Consider the following 26,760-nt stretch of genomic DNA (forward strand, 5'->3'; position numbering starts at 1 on the left):
TTATGGTGTTGGTGTGGTTGTTTATGATGTTGGCGTGGTTGTTTATGGTGTTGGTGTGTTTGTTTATGGTGTTGGTGTGGTTGTTTATGATGTTGGCGTGGTTGTTTATGGTGTTGGTGTGGTTGTTTATGGTGTTGGTGTTCATGGTGGGGTTGTTTATGGTGTTGGTGTGGTTGTTTATGGTGGTGGTGTTTATGGTGTCTATGTTGTTGTTTATGGTGTTGGTGTGGTTGTTTATGGTGTTGGTGTGGTTGTTTATGATGTTGGCGTGGTTGTTTATGGTGTTGGTGTGTTTGTTTATGGTGTTGGTGTGGTTGTTTATGATGTTGGTGTTCATGGTGGGGTTGTTTATGGTGTCTATGTTGTTGTTTATGGTGGTGTTATTTATGGTGTTTGTTTCTCCACAGGAACACTCAAATGGTGTTGAACATTGACCTGGCTCCCACCATCCTACACATCGCTGGGCTGGACACTCCTCCGGACATGGATGGGAAGTCCATCCTCCAACTACTGGAGCATGAGAAAACTGGCAACAGGTACACATGGACACATATTTGTATTCTATTTTCTTATTCATATCTTTATCAACAGGTACACATGGACTGCCATCTGAATTTCACCGTGATGTTCCCTAAGGACAAAGTTTGTATTTTTATACAAGAGAAACTTATAATATGTATTTTTACGTGAGTGAAATCTGCCCCCCCAAAAAGCTAATTGAACAATCTTTGCACATTCATGGAATCTTAAAGGGACAGTCTGGGATTGGTACATCCACTTTGTGGTTTGAATGCCAGATTCCCTTTAAAGTTTTTAGCACTATGGCAAGGAAAAAGAAAGTATACAGAACATACAGAACAAATTTCAGTTCGTTATCGCTTCTCCACAAAACCTCAGCAATACTAGAATCATCTTGTGTAATAACTTACTCTGGCTGGCTGTACACTGAAGACCAACATAGCTCATGGTGTGTGTTCCAAATGGCACTCTATTCCCTATATAGTGCGCTACAGGGTTACCCTGTAGTGCACTAAATAAAAGTAGTGCACTACATAAGAAATAGGTTGCCATTTGTAGTGCACTAAATAAGAAATAGGTTGCCATTTGGGACGCACATTTGGTAAGTCCACAGACAGGCCCATGTGAATTACACGGACTAAAGTGGATTTTGTTTTTCCAGATTCAAACCCAATCGGAAACCCAAAGTCTGGAGGGACACATTCCTAGTGGAGAGAGGGTAAACTGATGTCCTTTCTTCCTATCCCCTCCACGCATGCACGCACGCACGCACACACGCGCACACACGCACACACGCACACACACACACACACACGAATGCACATACACACACAGAGACATGCATGCACGCAAAAGGCACACACAACACCACAATTCCAAGTCAGCAGTTAGTACAGAAATGTGTGACACCAATTGTACATTTCGTTGAATCCCCAACGTGTCAGGCAGCGGACGAGCATTCGCACAGCCTTCGTCCCAAATAGCACCCTATTCCCCATATAGTGCACTTCCTTTGACCAGGGCCCATAAGGTTACCCATAGGTGTGTGAATGCTCGTCCTCACAGCGAACCAGACATTCTTTCCACTTATTTACTACACATACTGTACATACACACGTGCGCACGCGCGCACACTTTCTGCCCGACAGACACTTCCAGACCCACAGTGGGTTGGGAAGACCGTGGTGGTGAAGGTTGGGAATATCATTTTTAGCATTGTTTGATCTATGTTAGGATCTATAAACGCCTGCCTGGTGCATCGAGACAGTTCTCACAGGCAGGTGTTGACACACGGGGCTTTAAAGGGACATCTTTGTCTGTCAGCCTGCTCATTTGGGCCTGCATTTCCAATGTGGGAGACAGAAGCTGTGACCCAAATAGTACCTTATTCCCTATATAATGCACTACCTTCGACTAGAGCTCCATAGGGACAGCAATAGAAAACGTGATCACAGCACAGTGCACTATATAGGGAATGGAGTGCCATTTTGGAGGTAGACGGTAACCTGGAGTTGTCACTGTCTGTCTGTGTGTCCTTGCTCTGGCTGATGGGAGGGGAGCCAGCCGGATACAAGCAGAGCAGCGGAGTTATACATGCACAACATTGACGTGGGCTGTGCGTGTTAGACATTGTCTGATGTTACCTGAGGAAGGACAGGAAGTCTCATACGACACACACGCACAGGACGTGTTGCTGCCACTGTGTGTAAAGAAGCATTCGTGAGTGAGCATGCCAGTCGTGAGAGAACCGAGGCCTACAGCACACAGTCAGGATATGATGTGGTGTGTTTCTATAGGCTTCGTCTGTGTCTGTGAACACTCTGAGCTGCGGTAATGCCAGGGGCACACTGAAGGAAACCTCCCAGCTCTGAGACATGTAGCAGGAGAGAAACCTTTGTGCCGTTTGGGATGCAACCCCTCACGCGTAAGATTATCTAAAGCCATCCCCTCCAGCTCATTCACTGCTCTGTTTAGTTCCCTGCCATAAAGTGCTTGAAATGATAGTATTATTGAGCAATCCCTACTTCCTGTACCCTCATATTAACCTGTTGATAGTGAGGTATTTACAACTGTCCTCGGCTGTAATTTTAGCTTTAACTACGTTCTGAGCTAGCAGGCGGCGGACGGCAGCTACATCTACACTAAAGCTACTTTGTGTCTTCCGAGTGCCAGGAAAGCCAGCCCGGGCATCTGGCCCAGCCCAGCTTCACACCACCACTCACCCTGCCCATCTCTACCCAGCCCTGCCCATCTCTACCCAGCCCTGCCCATCTCTGCCCAGCCTTGGCCAGCTCTGGCCAGCCCTACACAGCCCTGGCCAGCTCTACCCTGCGCAAAGCACATTGACCTCTTCCTGGCTTTGGCACACTGGCACCACTCTAGCCCTTAGACCCACACGGCCCTGCCAACCAACAGTGAACTATACTGCCAACCCGCACTGCCAACCCTACTGCCAACACGCACTGCCAACTCTACTACCAACCCGCACTGCCAACCCTGACTGCATTCTCCGGACGCACAGGCATAACAACTATGACAACAGAACACTGTGACCCTAAAGTACAACCTGTCCCCTTGCCTTTGAGAGTGTCTGTGACTGCTGTCCTGCATTGTCTTGTCCTGTCTGACAGGTTAAAGGAAACAGAGAAGTTACGGAAGCCAATGTAGCTCTCTATGAGATGTTCGACGAGCAGGTGTCTACGTACGTTTAGCCATGTAGTGTACACTACAATAGCAAAGTGATGGATGGCTCAGTCGTTTTGAAACAGGAACAGGCTAACACTGACAGAGCTATCAGTATGTTGAGGTTGAACACCGACCCCAGTAGAAGCATGATGGATGGCTCAGTAGATTCTCTCCATTGTTGAGTAACAGAGCGAGGGGGTGTCTCTCAAATGGCACCCTTTTTCCCATCTGGTGCATTACTTTTGACCAGGGCCCATTGGGTTATGGTCAAAAGTAGTTCACTATATAGGGAACAGGGTGCCAATTGGGAAGCAGACATACAATAGCACTGTGATGGATAGCTCCGTATATTCTCTCCATTGTATAGTAACACAGTGGAGGGTCTGGAGAGGCTTATCTCAACAGTCATAAAGTATGTATCTGTTCCAAATGGCACCATATTACCTACATAGTGCACTGCTTTTGACTAGAGCCCTATGGGTAAAGTAGTGCACTATAATAGGGTGCCATTTGGGATGCATCCGATGAAAAACCCCAGTGTTCAGGCGTCATACACATGGTGGATTAAACAGCCTAAAGCCCTACAGGTCAGAGGTCACCAGTCTTTCATTTCAGGCACAGCAGTGTTCTGTCGTTAATTACCCTATCACACAAACAGCAGCTGGAAGGCAGGAGGCCTACTGCAACACCAGTCAATGTCTGCGACCCAAATTGGGCCCTATTCCCTATATAGTGCGCAACTTTTAACCAGGGCCCTATGGTCGAAAGAAGTGTACTATATGGGGAATAGTGTGCCATTTGGGATACAAACCATTCGAGTGGAGGCCTGGCATGGGAAGCTACTTCTCCGTAGATTTTCAGACACACAGCTTGTTTAAAAAACGTTTAAAAAACTGACTACAACTCCTAACCCTCCCCGGTCCCTCCTGTCTGCAGTAAACTCCTGAGGAAGGACGAGGATGTAAGAGGCAGTTCAACCACCCAGCACACCAATAGCCTGCCCCTACTCTAACCCTCACCTCTACCACTGTCCTAACCAATACCTGTCCCCTAACCTGACTTGACCCTCTCCTGTGTTCCTCTACAGGAAACTCCTGAGGCAGAAGGAGGACGGTGGAGGCAGTCCAACCACCCCTCACACCAACAGCCTGCCCAAGTACAAGAAGGTCAAAGAGGTGTGTCAACAGGCAGAGTTCCAGACGCCCTGCCAACAGCCTGGGCAGGTATGTGTATTCACACACACGCACATGCACACAAAAACACTCAAACCCACACACACACACACACTACTAGCATTGAATATTTTCCCGGTAATTTACAAATGTTCCATCCCGAGAATAAATCACTTTTCTCCTGAGTAACCCTGTATTTCCCGCCAAAACTGGAAGTGTCATTCAAAAGCATTATAAAGCATATAAATAGGCCTATGTCTGGATTTGATTAGAGCTTTGATTGAAAATTCAAGCCGGATGCTACCTGAGCCTGATATCTTATGGACATTTTATGAGTCCTACATTGAAGACAGTTAATGAGCCCAGGCCCAAGCCCAAATGACTGTGCCATTACCCAATACGTATCTGATAAAGGATACTGCAGATTACGAAGGACAGAAAAACAGAAAAGCCCATAGATGTAGCTAGCTAGCTATAGAGTATGCTCTCTTGGGTAAATAAATTAAACTAGCTCCACTAGGCTAATCTTTTTGAGTGTGAACTGTATTACTGTATTGAATAATATGGACTTGAATTACACGCATAGTTCAAACCATGATGAAGCAGGGAGAGAGCATGTGATTCTGCTGCAGCACGAGGCCTACAATGTTACAAGAACAGGCTAGCAAATTTTGATTTTAATTTTGAAAAATAACACTATAATTAGTAGGCTGGTGCATATTTAGGCCTACCTTTCATAATATTTCCCCTAATGTTATTAGCCTATATATATAGATGTCCTAGCCAACTTCTTTCAGGTAATACATTATATACCTATACAGTATGAGTCAAAAGTTTGGACACACCTACTCATTCAAGGGATTTTCTATATTTGTGCTATTTTCTACATTGTAGAATAATAGTGAAGACATCAACACTATGAAATACCACATATGGAATTATGTAGTAACCAAAAAAGTGTTAAACAAACCCAAATATATTTTAGATTATTCAAACCCTTTGCCTTGATGACAGCTTTTCACACTCTTGGCATTCTCTCAACCAGCTTCACGAGGAATGCTTTCCCAACAGTCTTGAAGGAGTTCCCACATATGCTGAACACTTGTTGGCTGCTTTTCCTTCAGTCTGCGGTCCAACTCATCCCAAACCATCTCGATTGGGTTGAGGTCGGGTGAATGTGGAAGCCAGGTCATCTGATGCAGCACTCCATCACTCTCCTTCTTGGTCAAATAGCCCTTACACAGCCTGGAGGTGTGTTTTGTGTCATTGTTCGGTTGAAATTAAATGATAGTCCCACTAAGCGCAAACCAGATGGGATGATGCATCGCTGCAGAATGCTGTGGTAGCCATGCTGGTTAAGTGTGCCTTGAATTCTAAATAAATCATAGATAGTGTCACCAGCAAAGCTCCCTTACACCATCACACCTCCTCCTCCATGCTTCACGGTGGGAACCACACATGTGGAGATCATCCGTTCACCTACTCTGCGCCTCACAAAGGCACGGCGGTTAGAACCAAAAATCTCAAATTTGGGCTCATCAGACTTAAGAACAGATTTCCACCGGTGTTTCTTGGCCCAAGCAAGTCTCTTCTTCTTATTGGTGTCCTTTAGTAGTGGTTTCTTTGCAGCAATTAGACCATGAAGGCCTGATTCACGCAGTCTCCTCTGAACAGTTGATGTTGAGATGTGTCTGTTACTTGAACTCTGTGAAGCATAGATTTGGGCTGCAATTTCTGAGGCTGGTAACTCTAATGAAATTATCCTCTGCAGTAGAGGTAACTCTGGGTCTTCCTTTCCTGCGGCGGTCCTCGGGCGAGCCAGAGTCACCATAGCGCTTGATGGTTTTTGCGACTGCACTTGAAGAAACTTTCAAAGTTCTTGACATTTTCTGTATTTACTTAATGTCTTAAAGTAATGATGGACGGTCGTTTCCCCTGGCTTATTTGAGCTGTTCCTGGTCATTTACCAAATAGGGCTATCTTCTGCATACCCCGCTACCTAGTCACAACACAACTTATTGGCTCAAACGCATTAACAAGGAAAGAAATTCCACAAATATACTTTTAACAAGGCACACCTGTTGATTGAAATGCATTCCAGGTGACTTCCTCATGAAGCTGGTTGAGAGAATGACAAGAGTGTGCAAAGCTGTCATCAAGGCAACAGGTGGCTACTTTGAGGAATGTCAAATATAAAATATATTTAATTTGTTTAACACCTTTTTGATTACTACATGATTCCGTATGTGTTATTTCATAGTTTGTCTTTACTATTATTCTACAATGTAGGAAATAGTCAAAATAAAGAAAAGCCCTTGAATGAGTAGCTGTGTCCAAGCTTTTGACTGGTATTGTGTATATAGGGCTATGTATAAATCTAGAACAGGATAAACTATGTTGGATGCAATTTGAATGGAGTTTATGGAGAGAGAGAGAGAGAGAGAGAGAGAGGAGAGAAGAGAGAGAGAGAGAGAGAGGAGAGAGAGAGGAGAGAGAGAGAGAGAGAGAGGAGAGAGAGGAGCAGACGAGAGAGAGAGAGAGAGAGAGAGAGAGAGAGAGAGAGGAGAGAGAGAGAGAGAGATGAGCGAGAGAGAGAGAGAGCGAGAGAGAGAGCGACGAGACGGAGAGAGAGAGAGAGCGAGAGAGAGAGAGAGAGGGAGAGAGAGAGGGGAGGAGAGAGAGAGAGAGAGAGAGAGAGAGAGAGAGAGAGAGAGAGGGAGATTACTCGCGCGTGCACTGATTTAACGGTATTAAAGCAACGGCTGTTTTAAAAGTCCCTAGTTGCAGTTTTTTAAAAAGTAGGATATTTACACACCCCAAAAATAAGGTGACCCCCGAAAGCTAGATGGAGATGGCCATTTGGTCTTTATATTACTATAGCGTAGTGTTGCAGCAAATGTAGGGCTACCCGTCACAAGGAAAAGTGTCACCATGATGAGATGATAGGTCAACATGCATTGTGAACTGAGTTTCATACTGAGATGGGCTGTTCGTCCCCACCCTGAGCGTTGATGATTCGTCATGCAGATGCCGTAGCGAAGTTCGATTTAGACATCGCATATCATTTAAGCTCCATTTCATGCCGTGCTGTTCATGTAAATAATGTATTATAATTCACCGGTTTCTCGCAGTTATTTATCCCGGGAAAAGGGAGTGGTTTTGGTCCGTAAATCTCGGCAACCGGGTTCCCGCCATTCAACCGTAACACACACACACACACACACCATAGAGTGTGTAACGAGGTTCCCTGAAACACACACCCACCTGAATGTGGACAGAGTTTCCCCTGTTGCTGTCTTTAATGAAGAATTACGTCTTACATGTGCACACTTACAAGCTGCCTGGTTCACATTAGAAAGCCCTGCTGGCTGCTACCTGAACATTGGACCAATTTGTATTGTTCAGGTCTGCCAACTCTGTGGCTGTACACCAGTGGTTTGTAGCTGGTCTAACCACTAAAGAGTGTGTGTGTGTGTGTGGCTGGTCTACGAGGCCCTGCCAGCCTTTTAATGGGTTTGGGATGAAAGGGTCCCAGAGAAAAATTAGTCCCTCGTTCAAACGGTACAAAAATGTCCAATTACTGGACGTTTGCAGTAAATGGCTATTTGACTTATGGCTGGCTGGCTGGCTGGCTGCAGAGTCTATGGTTGCTGTGTGCTTTGGCTAGGACAGACTACAACGCAGAAGAGGAATTATACTGTATGGAAAAGATTGTTACTGAAACAAAGAAGTTGAGGAAATCCAATGTGTTAGGTTATGTGGGGGAACCCGCTTTCGTCTTTAAATAGCATGCAAGATTGCGGGGGGTGATGTTTTTGTGTGTGTGTGTGTGTGTGTGTGTGTGTGTGTGTGTGTGTGTGTGTGTGTGTGTGTGTGTGTGTGTGTGTGTGTGTGTGTGTGTGTGTGTGTGTGTGTGTGTGTGTGTGTGTGTGTGTGTGTGTGTGTGTGTGTGTGTGTGTGTGCATGCAGTGTATGCAGCCAGTGAATGTGTAATTACAACACATACATGTGGAGGTTTAGTCCTAGCTAGCTATAGCCCTTGTCTGGTATTATTTAACCGAGTCTCCTAGTTAGTAGCTTCCCTCTGTCTCTGTGGGGTGTTCCTTTAGAAAGAACAATATGGAGGGAAAGTCTATTAAAGTCTTAAAACAGCTGGTTAGAACACACACCCACGGGTCTGTGGTCAATAGACACCTGTCCACCAAGGGTCAAATCCATGATTTAAAGGGGAGGGCTAAAGCTCAAAGCACTTCAAAGCCTTTGCGGTCAATGTATTTAAAGGGGAGTAGACAACAGCAACTGTTACCTAAAGGACATGGGGACCTTGTAAGTGTTTTCAGAGTGAAAGGGCAGTATGACAGCCTATAGGACTGTGTGACTGTGGGAAGAATATGAGTGGTTTAGTAAGGTGGCTGTCCCAAACTGAACCCTATTCCTTATATAGTGCACTACTTTTCACCAGAGCCCTACCGATCCAGGTAAAAAATAGTGCACTAAATGTGCCATTTGGGACGCGGTCGTTTGTATTTATAGATGTCATAAACTCAAGGTTCCATTCTGTCTTATTCTATTCTATAAGAATAAGACTCCCTTCCTGCTGGCTCTCTGCTCTGATCTCTCACCCAGTTAATTTGCAGCAGGCTATCTCTCTCAATCTGTAAATGAATGAATCATGTGTGTCAGTCTGCAAGCGCTGTAGCAGTTTGGGTCTGCCACTTCTAGAGCAAGTCTCAGCTTGTAGGGTCCCCCCCCCCCCCTCTCTCACTCTCTCACTCACTCACTCACTCACTCACTCACTCACTGTTTTTCACAGTCTGTCAGAGTGGAATGTGGCTGAAAAGTCCTAAAAGCACTGCACAGACAGCAAGCCTCTCTCTCTCTCTACCCCTCATCTTCCTCCCTGCCCCCTCCTCTCCCCTCCTTACGACTCTCTTCCTCCCTCCCTTGCCCTCTTGATATAACATGGCTGTCAGGGCCATCTGTCAGTCAGCTGTCTGTCAGTGAGTGTCTGAGTGAGTGGTCCACAGAGGAAACCCGATCCTTCCCATAGTCCTTTGTTTGGCACTCTCGTTCCCACACTCACCAGGCAGCGAGCAACCGTCTGCACTGCCATGGTCCACAGATATGTCCCCCCCCCCCCTCCAACCTACATCCTAAACGGCACCCTATTCACTATATAGTCAACTACTTTTGACCAGAGTCAAAAGGTAGTAGGCCCCGGTCACTCTAGTGCACTATATAGGGACTAGGGTGTCATTTGGGATGCAGCCCCAAACACTTTAAGCCAAATTATCACATAGCCGAATGAGCTTTCACTTTCTTTGACCCCTCCCTTTCAACTTGACTGATTCATGGAGTTAGGGGTAGGAGACATTGTGGATGTGCACCACTAACTAGATTATGCTGGTGATGCAGCCGGGGGTTTGGAACATAGACAGACAGGGAGACAGGTAAAGAAAGAGACAGGGAGACGGAAAAAGAGACAGAGAGATGGAGAGAGAGAAAGGTAAAGAAAGATACAGAGAGACGGAGAGAAAGACAAGAAAGACAGAGACAGGTATAGAAAGAGACAGAGACGAAGAGAGACAGGTAAAAGAAAGAGACAGATTGACACGTAAAGAAAGAGACAGAGTGAGACAGCGACAGAAAGCGGTATAGACAGAGGGAGCAAGCAAGAGACCGAGAGGTGGAGAGAGAGAGAGAGACAGCGGGAGAGAGACCAAGAGATGGTGAGAGACCGCGAGAGCGAGACGGAGAGAAAGACAGAGGGAAAGGGTTTTTCACTTGGTTTACAGACAGCAGACTGATCCAATTCATTTGCTGTGGTGGTTCTGGTTTATCTTTCTCTTCAGTTTTGGGATTCTGTTTCTTTCCCACCACGTCTGTCTGTGATCTGGTTGAGATGTCTGTCTGTCAGAAGCACTGTGCTGTCTGGAAGTCTGTAAATGTAATGCAGAGGAAAGGAAAAGGCCTTGGGCTCAATTAGGAATCAATGTCTCACTCCCGTTGTCCCACTTTCCCTATGAGACTCTAAGGGAACAGTTTGTTTTCAGTCCAACTTTTTCCCCCATTGAATACAGTTGTCCAACATACGTGTTGTTATAGCACGGACTCTGAGAAAGCGTATCTGTTGACAAAGTCATGTCGAGAAAGAGCGCGATTTCATTAAGGAATACACTATAGCAGCGGTTCTCGCAATGTTAACAAAGCACGAAGAGTCAATCTGTTTCCCAAATGGCACCCTATTTCCTATATCGTGCACTACTTTTAAAGGGTGCCATTTGAGAAACATTCAATGTCTTTAAAGACCTTAACATTGGAGTGGAGTAAAAACCATAACTCAAATCATTGACCACTAATATAACCATCCGTCTCCTTGTCTCTCATCTACAGAAGTGGCACTGTGTGGAGGAGATCACAGGGAAGTGGCGTATCCAGAAGTGTAAGGGAGGTGGTCTGAAGGAAGGCCCCAGGAAGAGGGCCCGGAGCCTGAGGTCCCGCAGCAGCTACGACAGCCGGCAGAGGGACCCCTGCGACTGTGGCCCTGACAGTAGCCTCGACAAACCCTCCAGGTCCGACCGTCCGGGGCGCTCACACCGCCAGTTCCCACCTTCCTCTGGAGGACGAGGTGTGTAGAGTGGAGGGATGGGGGTGGAGGCTGGGGATGGGGATGGGGCTGAGGGTGGTCCAGGCCAGGAGTAGTGTCCTGAGCCAGCTAGCTCAATGGTAGCTGGGTAGATGTTGTTACAGGGGCATAGAGAATGGAGATGGACAGTTATGGTGGACTTACCACTCTGTATTTAAAGCTGTGTATGGAGGGCTATGGGAATGACGACCATGTCCATGTCTGCCAGAGCCTAAGCTTTGATTTACTGTTCAGGATTACTCCGGCTCTAAAGAGACACATGCAGGGAAGAGACAGAGGCAAGAAAAAAGCCCCTGACATTAGATCACTGGTCTGGTGGATGTAGCCCCTGTCAGTAGATCACTGGTCTGGTGGATGTAGCCCCTGACAGTAGATCACTGGTCTGGTGGAGATAGCCCCTGACAGTAGATCACTGGTCTGGTGGAGATAGCCCCTGACATTAGATCACTGGTCTGGTGGAGATAGCCCCTGACATTAGATCACTGGTGTGATGGAGATAGCCCCTGACATTAGATCACTGGTCTGATGGAGATAGCCCCTGACAGTAGATCACTGGTCTGATGGAGATAGCCCCTGACATTAGATCACTGGTCTGGTGGAGATAGCCCCTGACAGTAGATCAATGGTCTGGTGGAGATAGCTCCTGACATTAGATCACTGGTCTGGTGGAGATAGCCCCTGACAGTAGATCACTGGTCTGGTGGAGATAGCTCCTGACAGTAGATCACTGGTCTGATGGAGATAGCCCCTGACATTAGATCACTGGTCTGGTGGAGATAGCCCCTGACAGTAGATCAATGGTCTGGTGGAGATAGCTCCTGACATTAGATCACTGGTCTGGTGGAGATAGCCCCTGACAGTAGATCACTGGTCTGGTGGAGGTAGCTCCTGACATTAGATCACTGGTCTGGTGGAGATAGCCCCTGACAGTAGATCACTGGTCTGGTGGAGATAGCCTCTGACATTAGATCACTGGTCTGGTGGAGATAGCCCCTGACAGTAGATCACTGGTCTGGTGGAGATAGCCTCTGACATTAGATCACTGGTCTGGTGGAGATAGCCCCTGACAGTAGATCACTGGTCTGGTGGAGATAGCTCCTGACAGTAGATCACTGGTCTGGTGGAGATAGCCCCTGACAGTAGATCACTGGTCTGGTGGAGATAGCTCCTGACAGAAGATCACTGGTCTGGTGGAGATAGCTCCTGACAGAAGATCACTGGTCTGGTGGAGATAGCCCCTGACAGTAGATCACTGGTCTGGTCATTTGGAATGTTGTGCCACCACCTAGTGGAAGAAAGAGCCACTGCAACATTTTGCTCATGGAATTATCACATTCAATTCAGTTCAATATATTTATTGACAGGAAAGGGCAATTTGTTTCCAGATTAAGTGACAGGACAAGATCTAATGACATACATACACAATTACACATACTGAATACCAACATACATGGGTAAAGAAATGAAAAAGTCTGTTAATCAACTCTCTGTGATATTTGGTTATCAATTAGGCTACAGGCCTCGTTTCGTCCACACAAGATCCACCAGATCTCTGTCCGTGGAGTTTGAAGGGCAGATCTATGACATTGACCTTGCGGCAGACGACCAGTCGGCGGTCCAGAGACGTGTCATCAGAAAGCGCCACTATGAACAGGAGGACCAGGAGTTGGCTCTGGAGTCAGAAGACGGGTCAGAGGAGATGCTGGCGGACGATACCAACACCGTGGGGTACCCCAACTCGGTCAAAGTCACACACAAGTATGTACCCCAACATATACCCCAGCTCTACCAAAGGCACACTTGGAAGACATACATGTAGTTCCTACCAAGATCATTTTTGGAAGCCCTGTCTGTTTGACTTGCTTTGGGGGGTTGGCCTGGGTTGTAGTTTTTGGCCTGGGTTGTAGTTTTTGACTTGGGTTGTAGTTTTTGGCTTGGGTTGCAGTTAAGTTGCCTGGCTACCCATCCACATGGCTCCGGCCAAACGCCACGCCCACTAACGTTTCTTCTCCACCATGAGTCTGGATTTCCTTCCTCCCAGACTTGTTGAGAATGTGAACACATTCTGACCGTTCTAATTGGTCACGGAAACCGATGGGTTGGGCAAGAGCCGGCCTACACGAAACATGAATCAGCACAAACAACTTGTAGGACAGCAGGTTTAGACCGATGTACGGTGCAATCGCTAGAGCAACTAAAATAAATTCATAATGAGTCGTCAGGCAAGCAGCTAAGCCCTTTGTGACTAATATATTTGTAAAATGTGGTTGGTTGGTTAGTTGATTCCTCTCTGTCCTCTCTCCTTCTCCGTCCCTCTCACAGGTGCTACATCCTGATGAATGACACCGTCCACTGTGAGAGAGAGATCTACTCTTCATCCAGAGCCTGGAAGGACCATAAGAGCTACGTGGACCAGGAGGTTAGTTAGTGTCTGCATCTCCTCTCCTCCTCCATATCTCTCCCTCTCCTCCTCCCCATCTCTCCCTCTCCTCTCCTTCTCCCCATCTCTCCCTCTCCTCCTCCCCATCTCTCCTTCTCCTCCTCCCCATCTCTCCCTCTCCTCTCCTTCTCCCCATCTCTCCCCCTCCCCATCTCTCCCTCTCCTCTACTTCTCCCCATCTCTCAATCTCCTCCTCCACATCTCTCCCTCTCCTCCCCCATTTCTCCCTCTCCTCTCCTCCTCCCCCATCTCTCCCTCTCCTCTCCTCCTCCCCATCTCCCACCTTGCCTACCCTGCAAGTTGAAGTAGATGTTGCCTTCCATTACAGATAGAAGCCCTGCAGGACAAGATCAAGAACCTGCGAGAGGTCAGGGGTCACCTGAAGAGGAGACGACCTGACGGGTGTGACTGTGGCAAGAACAGGTCAGTAATGTACCTCATTGAGGGTCCCCAAATATGTGTACTATTCTTAAATATAGAAAAAACGAAAATCTGCACACTGGTATAATGCTCCCAAAGTGACAATAATGACAATGACAGAGGGGACTCTAAGAGTAAACCCTAGTATAGTGCATTGTCATATCTGCTGTTGTCTGTGTGGCCATCTCTGTCCTTTGTTGTGACCCTGACAATTGTTACGTAGTCTGCGTTTACACAGGTAGCCCAATTCTGGTCATTTTACACTTGTTGGTCTTTTGATCAATCAGATCAGATTGGGCTGCCTGTGTAAATACAGCCCATGAGTCATCAGTCCTTTATTATTCATCTTGACTCTCCTGAGTTGAAGCTTTCGTGGAAATGAAACAAAACAACCGGCATATTTAGTTGCTCTTCCCTCTCTACTAAAACCAGCTACTATAGCAAAGGAGAGAGAAACAGAGAGAAGGCAGAGAGGTTGAAGAACAAGAATGATCAGCTCCATCCCTTTAAGTGAGTTCGTCCTCTCCTTTAATTCAGTCTGTCCGTGTTTGCCACACATCGTCCGTCGCCCGTCCCTGTTCGTCTCAACCATATTAACACTTGTATCTCAAATGGCACCCTATTCTCTATATAGTGCACTACTACCCTATAGGCCCTTGTCAAATATAGTGCAATACTACCCTATAGAGGGAATAGGGTGCCATTTGGGATGCACCTGAGCCTGCAGTCTAGAAGTGCTCAACTGACCAATAGAATTTCATAGATGTACTGCATCTTTAATACTCCATGAGTTTGATATGTTTCATTGCCAGTGTGGCCCCATTTGTCTTGTGCGTTATCCTGTCTTGTGGTACATCTGCATGGTACTTGCATGGAGTGCATGCTCTCCAGTCAAACCCAGGCCAGCCTTTCAGTGCAGAGATTTGGAAGTGATCGTCCCAAGCAGCAGTATGGAAACAAAACAGTGTCTCAGTGGAAGGAGGGAAACAGCCTAACACAACCATCGCCTTGCACCAGGTGGTTGAGTCTCTCACTTTCCATCATTCGTGCACTATATAGGGAACGGGGTGCCATTTGGGATGTGCAAGGAGGCACAGGGAACGGATTAGAATGCCAATTCGAAGCAGCTGTGTTATGTAGTGACCTGTGTGCTTAGGAAAATGGGGCTAGGGAGAAGGGCAGAGGCTAGAATGGCCCAGAGAAAATTGATAATGTGGTAAGAGAGGAGCTAGAACCTGTCATGTTCTTGGCTCCACCAGACAGGAGTTTGGGAGTTCCCGCCGATGGTTCCATCCATCGCCGTGGTAACTGACTGGCGTCATGGAGAGGGCACTGCGAGGGCAGAGAGGGTGATGATATCACTCTGTTGGGTCGTTACTGTAATCTGACTGGTGGGTGTGTCTGTCCGTCATGCAGGGAGGTTGCCCAGGAAGTGGATGGGAAGACCCAGCTGTTGAACGAGATCAGGAGGAAGAAGAAGGAGAGGAAAGAGAGGAAGAGGCAGAAGAAGGGGGATGACTGTAGTCTACCTGGTCTGACATGTTTCACTCACAGCAACGACCACTGGCAGACTGCCCCCTTTTGGAACCGTACGTTACTATGTTACTACACCTAAAAGTAACTGCACTACATAGTTACTACACCTAAATGTAACTGTACTAAGTAGTTACCTCACCTACACGTGTACTGCACTAAATAGTTACTACACGTGTACTGTACTAGGTAGTTACTACACCTAAATGTAACTACTAAGTAGTTACTACACCTACACGTGCAGTGTACTAAGTAGTTACTACACCTACACAGGTATTGCACTGTTGTTACTACACCTATGTGTACTGTACTAAGTAGTTACTACACCTACATGTGTACTGTACTAAGTAGTTACTACACCTACACGTGCACTGTACTAAGTAGTTACTGCACCTAAATGTAACTGTTCTAAGTAGTTACTACAACTACACGTGTACTGTACTAAGTAGTTACTGAACCTACACGTGTACTGTACTAAGTAGTTACTACACCTACACGTGTATTGCACTATGTAGTTACTGCACCTAAATGTAACTCTATTAAGTAGTTACTACACCTACACGTGCACTGTACTAAGTAGTTACTACACCTGCACGTGTACTGTACTAAGTAGTTACTACACATGTACTGCAAAAAGTAGTTACTACACCTATATGTGTACTGTATTAAGTAATTACTACACCTACACGTGTACTGTACTAAGTAGTTACTACACCTACATGTGCACTGTACTAAGACTAAGTAGTTACTACACCTACACGTGTACTGTACTAAGTACTTACTACATCTACATGAGTACTGTACTAAGTAGTTACTACACCTAAATGTAACTGTATTAAGTAATTACTACACCTAAATGTAACTGCGCTGAGTAGCTACTACAACTACACGTGTACTGTACTAAGTAGTTACTACACCTACATGTGTACTGTATTAAGTAATTACTACACCTACACATGTACTGTACTAAGTAGTTACTACACCTACATGTGTACTGTATTAAGTAATTACTACACCTACACGTGTACTGTACTAAGTAGTTACTACACCTACATGTGTACTGTATTAAGTAATTACTACACCTACACGTGTACTGTACTAAGTAGTTACTACACCTACACGTGTACTGTACTAACTAGTTACTACACCTACACGTGTACTGTACTAAGTAGTTACTACACCTACATGTGTACTGTACTACGTAGTTACTACACATGCACATGTACTGTACTAAGTAGTTACTACACCTACATGTGTACTGTACTAAGTAGTTACTACACCTACAACGTGTACTGTACTAAGTAGTTACTACACCTACACGTGTACTGTACTAAGTGGTTACTACACCTACACGTGTACTGTACTAAGTAGTTACTACACCTACACGTGTACTGTACTAAGTAGTTACTACACCTACATGTGTACTGTACTAAGTAGTTACTACACCTACAACGTGTACTGTACTAAGTAGTTACTACACCTACAACGTGTACTGTACTAAGTGGTTACTACACCTAAATGTAACTGTATTAAGTAGTTACTACACCTAAATGTAACTGCACTAAGTAGTTACTACACCTACATGTGTACTGTACTAAGTGGTTACTACACCTAAATGGAACTGCACTAAGTAGGCACACCTACACGTGTACTGTACTCACATGCATTCTCATTTTAGTAATTCAGCACTGTAGCCTACACAGTAATTAAGCCACATTCATACACACAGATTTACCCACCACTCCCACAGCTCAGTAAATACCATTGGTTGAATAAAGGGTCTGTATCATCAGAACTGATGACCAAGTGTATCAGTCTATTGAAACAGGCTATTATTTTGGTTTCTCCCAGTTGGAGGGTTATCTCTCTCTGTGTGTGTCTGTGTGGGTGTTAATGGTTAACCCTGTCCTTCCTCTCCTTCAGTTGGAGGGTTATCTCTCTCTGTGTGTGTCTGTGTGGGTGTTAATGGTTAACCCTGTCCTTCCTCTCCTTCAGTTGGAGGGTTATCTCTCTCTGTGTGTGTCTGTGTGGGTGTTAATGGTTAACCCTGTCCTTCCTCTCCTTCAGTTGGAGGGTTATCTCTCTCTGTGTGTGTCTGTGTGGGTGTTAATGGTTAACCCTGTCCTTCCTCTCCTTCAGTTGGAGGGTTATCTCTCTCTGTGTGTGTCTGTGTGGGTGTTAATGGTTAACGCTGTCCTTCCTCTCCTTCAGTTGGAGGGTTCTGTGCGTGCACCAGTTCCAACAACAATACCTACTGGTGTGTGAGAACCATCAACGAGACACACAACACCCTGTTCTGTGAGTTTGCTACGGGCTTCCTCGAGTACTTTGACCTCAACAACGACCCCTACCAGGTGAGTGGACCATAGACATGGAATCAATTCTATTTTCTATTTTACTCCATTTTCTGTTCTATTCTGTTTCTACGGAGTGGACTACTCACAGGCACCTTTCATTAGTAGGTTGTTTTATCAATAACGATGTATTAACCTGTGTGTCTGTGTGTCTGTGTGTCTGCGTGTCTGTGTGTCTGCGTCTGTATCCGTCTGTGTGTGTAGCTGACCAACGCGGTGTACTCGGTGGACAGAGAGGTGTTGAACGCCCTCCATGCTCAGCTGATGGAGATGAGGAGTTGCCAGGGACACAAGCAGTGTAACCCCCGACCCAAAGGCCTGGACACAACAGGTAAACACACAGATACTACACTACTAGTAGTAGCTACACTGCTACTACTACTACAATTACTACTACTACTACTATTATTACTGCTCTCTCTACCTCAGAGTATGGTGAAGTTGCCCCTAGACGCTGATTGTGGGTCAGTTTGTCATTTTCCCCGCTAATGGTTAAGGTGAGGATTGGGGGAGTCGAAGCTGATCCTAGATCTGTACCTAGGGAAAATGTCACCCTTGAGTGGGTTACCTACATCTGGTCTACAACAGAGACTACCACAGAACAGAGACTGAAACAGATCTGAAGACTAGCCACTGCAGTAGTTGATTAGGGTAAACAAGTCGTACATACAGACCAAATGTGTGTGTTGTTAATAAAACACGTTTTTCACTTTAGGGTTAAAACATTTCAGTAACTTTTCCAAAATTCCCAGGTTTTTCAGAGCTCCCGGATGGAAGATACCTGGAATCAGGATGGAATAAGCAGGAAATCTGTGTAAAAAGTTACTGTAATTTTGAAACCCTAAACTGAAACAAGATACTAGGTGTATGAATAGCACTATTTGGCCCAGGTTCAGTCCTGACCTGTACCTGCATGTCATTAGTTGCATGTAAACGGGGGTGATTCTCTCACTGATGTACGCAAACATTTCAACATAGGAAGGAAGTTCAAGGGGGTCATCATTAAGTCCTCTGTGTGTCTCTCTTATGTCTCCATTGTGTGTTTATTTCTGTCTAAAAACACACACACACACACTCTCTGTCTTAGTTCTGACCTCAGGGATTCGTGTCCAGTCCGCAGCTCCCCGATGAGACACACTATGAACATTTTCTACTTTCACAGGAACTTGGACATCCATAATGTTTTCATCACTGCATGATGTGTATCGGTGTTATCCAGAGTTTATGGTTATTGGATTTCTCCTGGGTTTTACACAGTGAATATCTTGGTTTGTTTTGTATTGTAGTCATGACACGCAAAGGGAAACCCTCTGCAGCCAAGCCGAGCCAGTCACTCAGAATGGTATGGCAACAACCCGAAATAGAGCTTTGAATTGGTTTCTGATATAATGATAACCTAATATTGTGTCCCAACATTTCAAGCTGTGGAAGTGGTTTAGGTTTCATCCCAAATGGCAGGGAACAGGGTCTACATAGCTCTGGTCAAATGTAGTGCACTACATAGGGAATAGGGTGCCATTTGGGATGCAACCCTTAATAGTGTGTCCCTCAGTTTAACTCATTCTGCTGTGGGTAGTGGTTTACAATCAAAATAAGCATCCCTCTAAATTGGCATCCCATGTGGCACCCTATTCCCTATTAAGTGCACTACTTTTGACCCGGGTCCATAAGCCATTTTGGACATCCCCCAAGTCTTTTGCCACGTTCTCTATCCTATTGTGTGCTCTGGCCAGACACCCTGCCTTCAGTGACTCACACAGTGTTAGCTATGAGAGCTCTGTCAACAAGCTTATTGAGCCTGGCTACTCTGACGACTACGTCTAGCTTTTCACCACCATGACGGCTATTTACAGCTAAGTGTCCCTGAGAAATGACATCACACTAGCAGCAGTTAATAACCTTGCCATGGTGATATGAGCTCTTGGTTTTAAACTTGCGCTCAGTGAACTCGTTATACCAGCACAGTAGAAGCACAATAGTTCATATTTCTGTGAAGGTATTTTTTTTTTGGGGGGGGGGGTATATTGACTTTGTGCTACGAAGTTTAAGAACAAGTTGTCATATCACTGCTTGATGATTTGGAAACATTAACAACATCATGTGTTTGTATTTTGGACTCACCCATGGACATCACATCATCATCACCTGAATGACTGATTTACCTCCAAGGGAAGCTGGGAACCTTCATAAAGCCACACTCTCTATCTACAAAAAAATGAGTGCAGTAAAAGTGCATTAACTGCAGTCGACTGTGGTATTTTGGACGCAGTAATTGCAGAATAGCTGCTGAACTGCACTTATACTGCACTCTAACTACAGTTACACTGCAAAATTACTGCAGTAAAAAAAATTATATTTGGGACAGTATTTGCAGTATACTGCACTCTAACGGCAATCTTTTTTCGTAAGGGAACCCAGAGAAATATACCTTCATCCCTTCATTCCTATCTTTCCATCCCCTCCACCCTGCCCCAACCTGCACCTCCTCTCCTCCTTGTTCCATCCCTCCCTCCCTCTCTCCATCCATCCATTCTCAAATTGCACCATCATTTCTCCTCTAGGGGCCTATCGGCCTGTCCTGTCCCGTGCATGAAGAGGCATCTCCAATGTGAATGATTCCTTATTTTCTCTTATCCACCCTCTAATTTGATTTGAGACATTAACATTGAAACTGCTCTTATTTTCCTGATCAGGAGGTAAAGATGGAGGCAGCTATGAACCACACAGGTATCCACACTTCTTTTATGATCTCTCTGGATATGTCCCAAATGGCACTCTATTACCTATGGCGTGTACTACTTTTGACCAGAGCCCGATGGGTCCTGGTCAAAAGTAGTGCACTACGTAGGGAATAGGGTGCCATTTGGGACGTAGCCTCTCTCTTTGAAAGAGGCTTCTCTTCCTAATAACTGCATGGGCCAACTCATTGACTCATTCGCACTAATAATCCATAAAGCGCCGAGCTGCTTGGTGTGTGACTGCATGCCGGGGAAGTTACCTACGCTAACTAATAATCGATTGATTAGATCTTTTGATTTCTTCTTAATTGAAGGTAGCTTCTTCCAATGTCATCGTGGCGTCTGAGGGGGTATCATCTTTCTACAATGCAGCCAAATTCTCCATAATTACAACAGAAAAATGTTTACCCATCTGAACCCCCCCAGATAATACACCAACGTGTCTGCTGTTTGAGTCAAACACCAACGTGCACATCTCTTTCTGTAGCTTCTTGCACCACCACATGCATCAGTCATATCCATCAGAATATCTGTCCGAAAAGTCCCTTTTTGGCCGGTCTTGGCTTAACAACTAAGCTCAGAGAGTTCAACTCGCACATTTCCAAGTTGAGAAGAAATGCATATTTAGTCAAACTGAATTGGACCTTTCTGGTCAGTGTGGCAATTGTCCAGAAACATCAGTTTAATCACAAGTTTATCCTCAAAAACAAAATGACAATATTTACTATAACATCATATTTGATAGAAATTAAGTATGTAAGAGCAGAAAACATTTTCACATAAGGAACCCCCCTCCCCACACACCCGATAAATGTGTGTCACCTGAATGTGAATGAAAACGCATGACAGCATATAGTCAACTCTTCATTCATCCATTTCATCCATGCATCGCACGAGCACGGACATGTTACTAATATAACATCACCATTTCCCACACTTACCTGACCAAAGACATAGACTGTCTCTCAAATAGCACCCTATTCCCTATGTAGTGCACTATATAGGGAATATAGTGTCTGTCATTTGGGACGCACACATGCATACGTACATCAACTTACTTTTAGTAAGCCATAATGATACTCAGTCATTGCACATGTGCCACATGGCATCGTTCAAAATGGCATCCATTTTCCTCATGGCATTATTAGAGTAGTAGAATGGACACTTGAGTTGCTGGGACTTCGTTGTCCCTCTTCCTCTCCTCTGACCTATTGACCTCTGTTTCTGGGGCACCTGCTTACCAGGCAACAGCGGCATCGAAAGTGGTCAAAGAGGAGACCAAGCCAGTCCTTCCTGTGAGTCTCTTAGCCTATAGTATACTTATATAAAACCCTCCCCTATTTTCCCTCTTTATAGCAGGGTGACCGTAATCTGGGCCTCGAGTCCAGTTCCACTGCTTATTTTTAGTCCTGATTAGGGACTGATTTAGACCTGGGGCACCAGGTGAATGCCATTAACTACCAGGTAAAAATGACAAATGGAACTAGACTCAAAGTCCAAGTTTGAGTATCCATGCTCTTTAGTACTTCATACATGCCCTGTAGGCCAGAGTGAGTTTGAAAGAGCTCCCTCTAGTAATCAACAATGATACAGGATGTGTCTATCAGGGTTAGGGGGGTCAGTTCCATTTCAATTCAGTCAAGGACTTGTCCAATTGTTGGAATTTTACTTAATTTACTTAAATGAAATGGAATCCACTCCAACCTTATTGATAGTAAGCATATACCCTAACTATGATTCCAATTTTAGTATATTGGCCATAACTGTATTTTTCTAATACACCACACAGCAGGCTCATCATTCACTCTCTCCTTCCTCAACACTCCTTTTTTTTGCAGATGTTCATCATCCTATTTTCCTCCCCTCCTTTATTTCCCAGATTCCATTTTCTTTTTTTCCAGGTTACCTGGATACTCATTCGAAAACAACAAGCCTATCATCAGTCTTCTTTTTTTAGTTTAGCTAGTCTAATGGCAGATCTGAGAATTTTATGTATCTTGAGGAAATATTGTCATTTTATGTCAAGATGACTTGTGTTTGCTCTGCTGCTTATGGCTTCAGCTTGGGTGCTGTGTTTACTGGGCCAAACTGTGTGTGTGTGTGTGGGGGGGGGGGGGGGGGCACTAACCGCAAGGAGCTGACTGCCGTAGAGGAGGCTGCAGGCTGGATACTGCTGCTGGGCATGACTGCATGACGTGTGACCAAACACAACACAACCACACACTTCCCCTAATTACACCACACACTCCCAGTCCCATACAACATTACCACCAACTCTCCCACTCACACTCCCATACACTACCACACACTCCCAGTCCCATACAACATTACCACCAACACTCTCACACACTCCCTGCTCCAGCCCTTGACCCTCTCATCCTCTCCCCTCATAGCACTCAGCCAGTCTGGGACGGACGAGCGGGTTAAGCTGCCCAACCTGACGGAGGAGGAGGTGGACTGGCGAGGTCTGGAGGAGCTGTATAGTAGTGTAAACCAGAGCCTGTACCAGCACAGGACTGACTACAGCCTCAGACAGGACGACTGGCACATCTTCCAGAAGGATGTAGATAATATGTTTGCACTGAGACACGTTTTAGACTCGAAACTTCAAAACAACGACGACAACCAAACCCATAAGCTTGACTTAAAGGATGACCCGGCATCGGCAGCTTCCCTGGCAGAGCAGGGTTCCGGGTCTGGGGCTGGGGGGCTGGAGGAGGGCAGCGGAGGAGAAGGGTCGCCCAGCCGGGACATCTGGCAAGAACTGGTCATCCTGAATCGGGCCACAGAGGGACTACCGGAGACCCCATGCACTACCCATCCTGCCCCAAGCACACCCCCACCACCACCTCCTCCAGTAACACCCACACACCCCACACCTCAGAGGTCAGAGGTTAAAGTTCAACTAGAATCTGTGAACGACCTCCCTGACGAGACTTATCCATTAGACAGACCCCCCAGAGTGGTGTCTGTGATGACGTCATTGTCAGTGATGTCAGCAGGTCAGAGGAGAGGAGGGGGAGGGGTCAGAGGGGGGGAAGTGGTTGCCGGTGGTGATGTGTGGTTGGCCCATCAGCTGGAGGAGGACTGGCTAGATGGCGAGGGGGAGGGGCTGGTCTTCAGCGGGAACGGGAACAACGGCTTGACTGAGATGGAGACGCGGCACGACGACCTGCTCCGCACCCACAACAGCCTGGAGATGGGGCTGGGACTGGGGTCTTACCCAGGCCAGGCCCAGACCCAACAGAGTAGTCTCATCCAGGGACTGGAGCTGGGACTAGACAAGGAGGAGGAAGAGGACATATTTCAAGGCCAGGGCTACCTCCCCCTCTCCCCACAGACACAGACACTGAGGCCCAGAGTACAGGCCTCCACCACCACCACTACTACCAGCACTAGGAGCCTACCTCAGACTCAGACTGGCGCCCCACAGGGGACTGGGGTGGTAGTGCACAATCCCCAGCTCCAACAGGCACATCTACAGGTAGAGGTAGAGGTAGAGGTCGAGTCCCATGCCCAGCTCCAGGCCCTGGACTATGAGGGTAGTGGGTCTCCCCCTCAGCCCTCTTCCAACCACACCCAGTGAGACACATACAGACAAACGCACGTGCTGGCCTGACATTGGGCGGTCCAGCAGGTCACCATAGAGACACAGAGAGACACAGAAACTGGGGTACATGGAGAGCCAAGAAGGCCGACGATGATGTCACCACCTGTCAGTCTGACTTAGAGCTGTATTATTCATGAGTATTAAAGTTATTATTTTTTTTTTTACAGGTGCTTCCATTTATTATTAGAAGAACTACAGTGTTATGTTGTTTTTCCAAAATATATATTTAGAAAAAGATAAGCCTTAACGCAGCGGAAATTAATAAAATATGGGAATTTTACTAAAAGTTCCAAGTGGATAACACCATTGTTTTAAATATATATTTTTAGCAATAAAAACAGGTTTTCTAGTCTGAAGGTTGGTTAGTGGTCGTTTAGCATTACCAGAGAGGAAGAGGCGAAGCGAGAGGGTTTACCAGGCCAAACATCTGTCCACGTTAAGCTAATTATTAAGCAAGTGGGGGGCAATGAGTGCCGAATTTTGTCAAGATAAAAATGTAAAGCTATTTTGATACGTGAGGCTTATTTGATCTAATAGAAGTTTCTTAATGCTTAGATTGTTACGAGTTAACCGATATAAGTGTAATGCACGTGACATCCCAGCAACTTTGATAGTGTTTTTTTCTCAAAGTTATACCTGTTGAATTTCGAGACGGTCTATGCATTATCATGAGGCAGGCATAGGATCTCACTCCATTAAATACAGGCGGTTGACATCAACACCCCTCATTGAATATTCAAAAAAAGTATTCAAATACCGAGATATATCCACCAATCCAAAGATAGTAACAGATGTGAGCGTGATAGCCCACCGGTACGCTCTGTGGACAATGAATCCCATTGTTAGGGCGGAGACACAAGCTTCTCTTCATTATATCCAGTATCTCGGGCATTACCTAACACCTTTGTGTGCTTCAATGGCGTTGGCTAATGCTAACGTCTTGGTATGTGCTTCAATAGAGTTGGCTAACGCTAACATCTTGATGTGCTACAATGGAGTTGGCTAATGCAAACACCTTGGTATGCTACAATTGAGTTGGCTAATGCTAACGCCGTGGCTAATGCTAACAGACTTAGGCCGGGATTAAATCCGATCAGCGTTAGATCTGCGTAGAGTGTTTTGACATGTAAAGGTAATTTCCAATTGAGCGTTTGCCATGAATGAGATCATCACGAAAGTGGAAACATTACCTTAAAAAGTTGACAAAGCAGGATAGGATGGGAATCTCGGCCTCAGTCATCTCTAGACCAATTATCACAGTGCACTCCCATCAGAAATATAACCACTGACAGATCAGATGATCCCAATAGTTTGACCATAAATGCACTTTGAACATTTATGTAGCTTTTCCCTTGTACTGACCGTTGCCTTTAGTTGAAATGTTTGTGGTTTGGAAACGTGTATTCACTGTAACTCCCAATTGCATCTCAAAGCTTAATAATACAGATCATTGGTATTTCATTTTTAACACAGTGAATTCATTTAAAGGGTAAGTTGGTTTCATGGATACTTGCCACTGCAAGTGCAACACTGAATGTGACAAGTTTATAGTAAAAAAAAAAAAAAAAAAGTTTATAAATGAACAATGCTAAAATAATTGTATGATTTGTTAGTTGTAATTATTTAACTTAGTTTACTATGTTATGTTACTCTTCTAGCTACAGTAACTTCACGTTCACGTTTTGTTCTACACTCAGCCATCATCATCACCTAATTAAATGAAAACTTCAGATATTAAGCACAAATGAACTACTGCTCACAATAAAAGTCACATTGCATAGACCAGTATTCCCTATTGCGTTGATAATCAAGGATGCACATAATCATCCCCAAGTTACATCTCAAAAAGAGACAACGACCACAAAGCCAAAACCTACATTTGTCCCAAATGGCATCCTAGTCACTTTAAAGTGACCAGAGCAATACGGGCCCTGGTCAAACGTAGTGCACTACACTATATAGGGTGCCATTTGAGATTAGCAACCCCTAATCTTTTCCTCCGTTGCTTGAATAGCATATGGCATTACTACTATGAGGTGATCTATGTGTCATTTATAATACTGTCTGTTAGACTATACTGTATATTCTATATGCAATAAGCAAAGAATCATAGGATTTAATGCACACCACTCCCATTACATATCATTGGGTATGTTTGCATTGGCCTGTGTCATCGCCACTCATTCTTACATCTTCTACTGATGGTTACGTTTTGGTTCAATGTTGCTTCCACCTAAAATCAACATTCATTGATTCATAGATCAACAATTGTTACTGAAGCAGTATTTTCTTCCTTTCCTTATTTTGTGTGTAGAAGTGTTGCAACAATTCTGGTTTCAGGAAAGCCAAGAAGCTGTTAAGAAATAAACGTGTCAAATATTTTAGTGACATTTCAGCTTATTTAATGACCATTCCTTCATACATTCATAAATCCATCCATCCACCCATACTCCTGTAACTTTCCCAAAATGCCTAGGTTTACCAGGAATCCCATTTGGACTATTCCCAGAATCAGGATGGAATAAGTAGGAAATCCAGTATCCTCCAACCACGATTTCTAGAAAACCTGGGATAAAATTACAAAAAAATTAAAAATCTAGACACACTTACCACATTATGGAAGTGCTTGATCACCCCCCCCCC

General features: G+C 45.3%; 1 protein-coding gene across 6 annotated transcripts in view; it reads left to right on the forward strand.

The window, feature by feature from the left end:
• Window positions 1-26,505, forward strand: part of sulf1 (sulfatase 1) — a 69,343-nt gene extending 42,838 nt beyond the window's left edge. For 2 of the 6 annotated variants that reach the window (XM_055928894.1, XM_055928893.1), the window contains 12 exons: window positions 408-536; window positions 1,181-1,237; window positions 4,292-4,427; window positions 10,770-11,004; window positions 12,534-12,780; window positions 13,345-13,441; window positions 13,791-13,885; window positions 14,315-14,392; window positions 15,299-15,471; window positions 17,627-17,769; window positions 17,974-18,100; window positions 22,901-26,505. In XM_055928894.1, coding sequence (XP_055784869.1) covers window positions 408-536; window positions 1,181-1,237; window positions 4,292-4,427; window positions 10,770-11,004; window positions 12,534-12,780; window positions 13,345-13,441; window positions 13,791-13,885; window positions 14,315-14,392; window positions 15,299-15,471; window positions 17,627-17,769; window positions 17,974-18,100; window positions 22,901-24,093 — 2,710 coding nt within the window. In that variant the 3' untranslated portion in view covers window positions 24,094-26,505. Of the gene's footprint in view, window positions 1-407; window positions 537-1,180; window positions 1,238-4,291; window positions 4,428-10,769; window positions 11,005-12,533; window positions 12,781-13,344; window positions 13,442-13,790; window positions 13,886-14,314; window positions 14,393-15,298; window positions 15,472-17,626; window positions 17,770-17,973; window positions 18,101-20,462; window positions 20,497-21,751; window positions 21,803-22,900 lie in introns of all 6 variants that reach the window. The other 4 variants (XM_055928896.1, XM_055928899.1, XM_055928900.1 and 1 more) reach the window with 4 other exon arrangements.
• The last annotated feature ends 255 nt before the right edge of the window (window positions 26,506-26,760 follow it).

This window comes from Salvelinus fontinalis, chromosome 7, assembly GCF_029448725.1.
Source record: "Salvelinus fontinalis isolate EN_2023a chromosome 7, ASM2944872v1, whole genome shotgun sequence".
In the NCBI taxonomy this organism is placed as follows: domain Eukaryota; kingdom Metazoa; phylum Chordata; class Actinopteri; order Salmoniformes; family Salmonidae; genus Salvelinus; species Salvelinus fontinalis.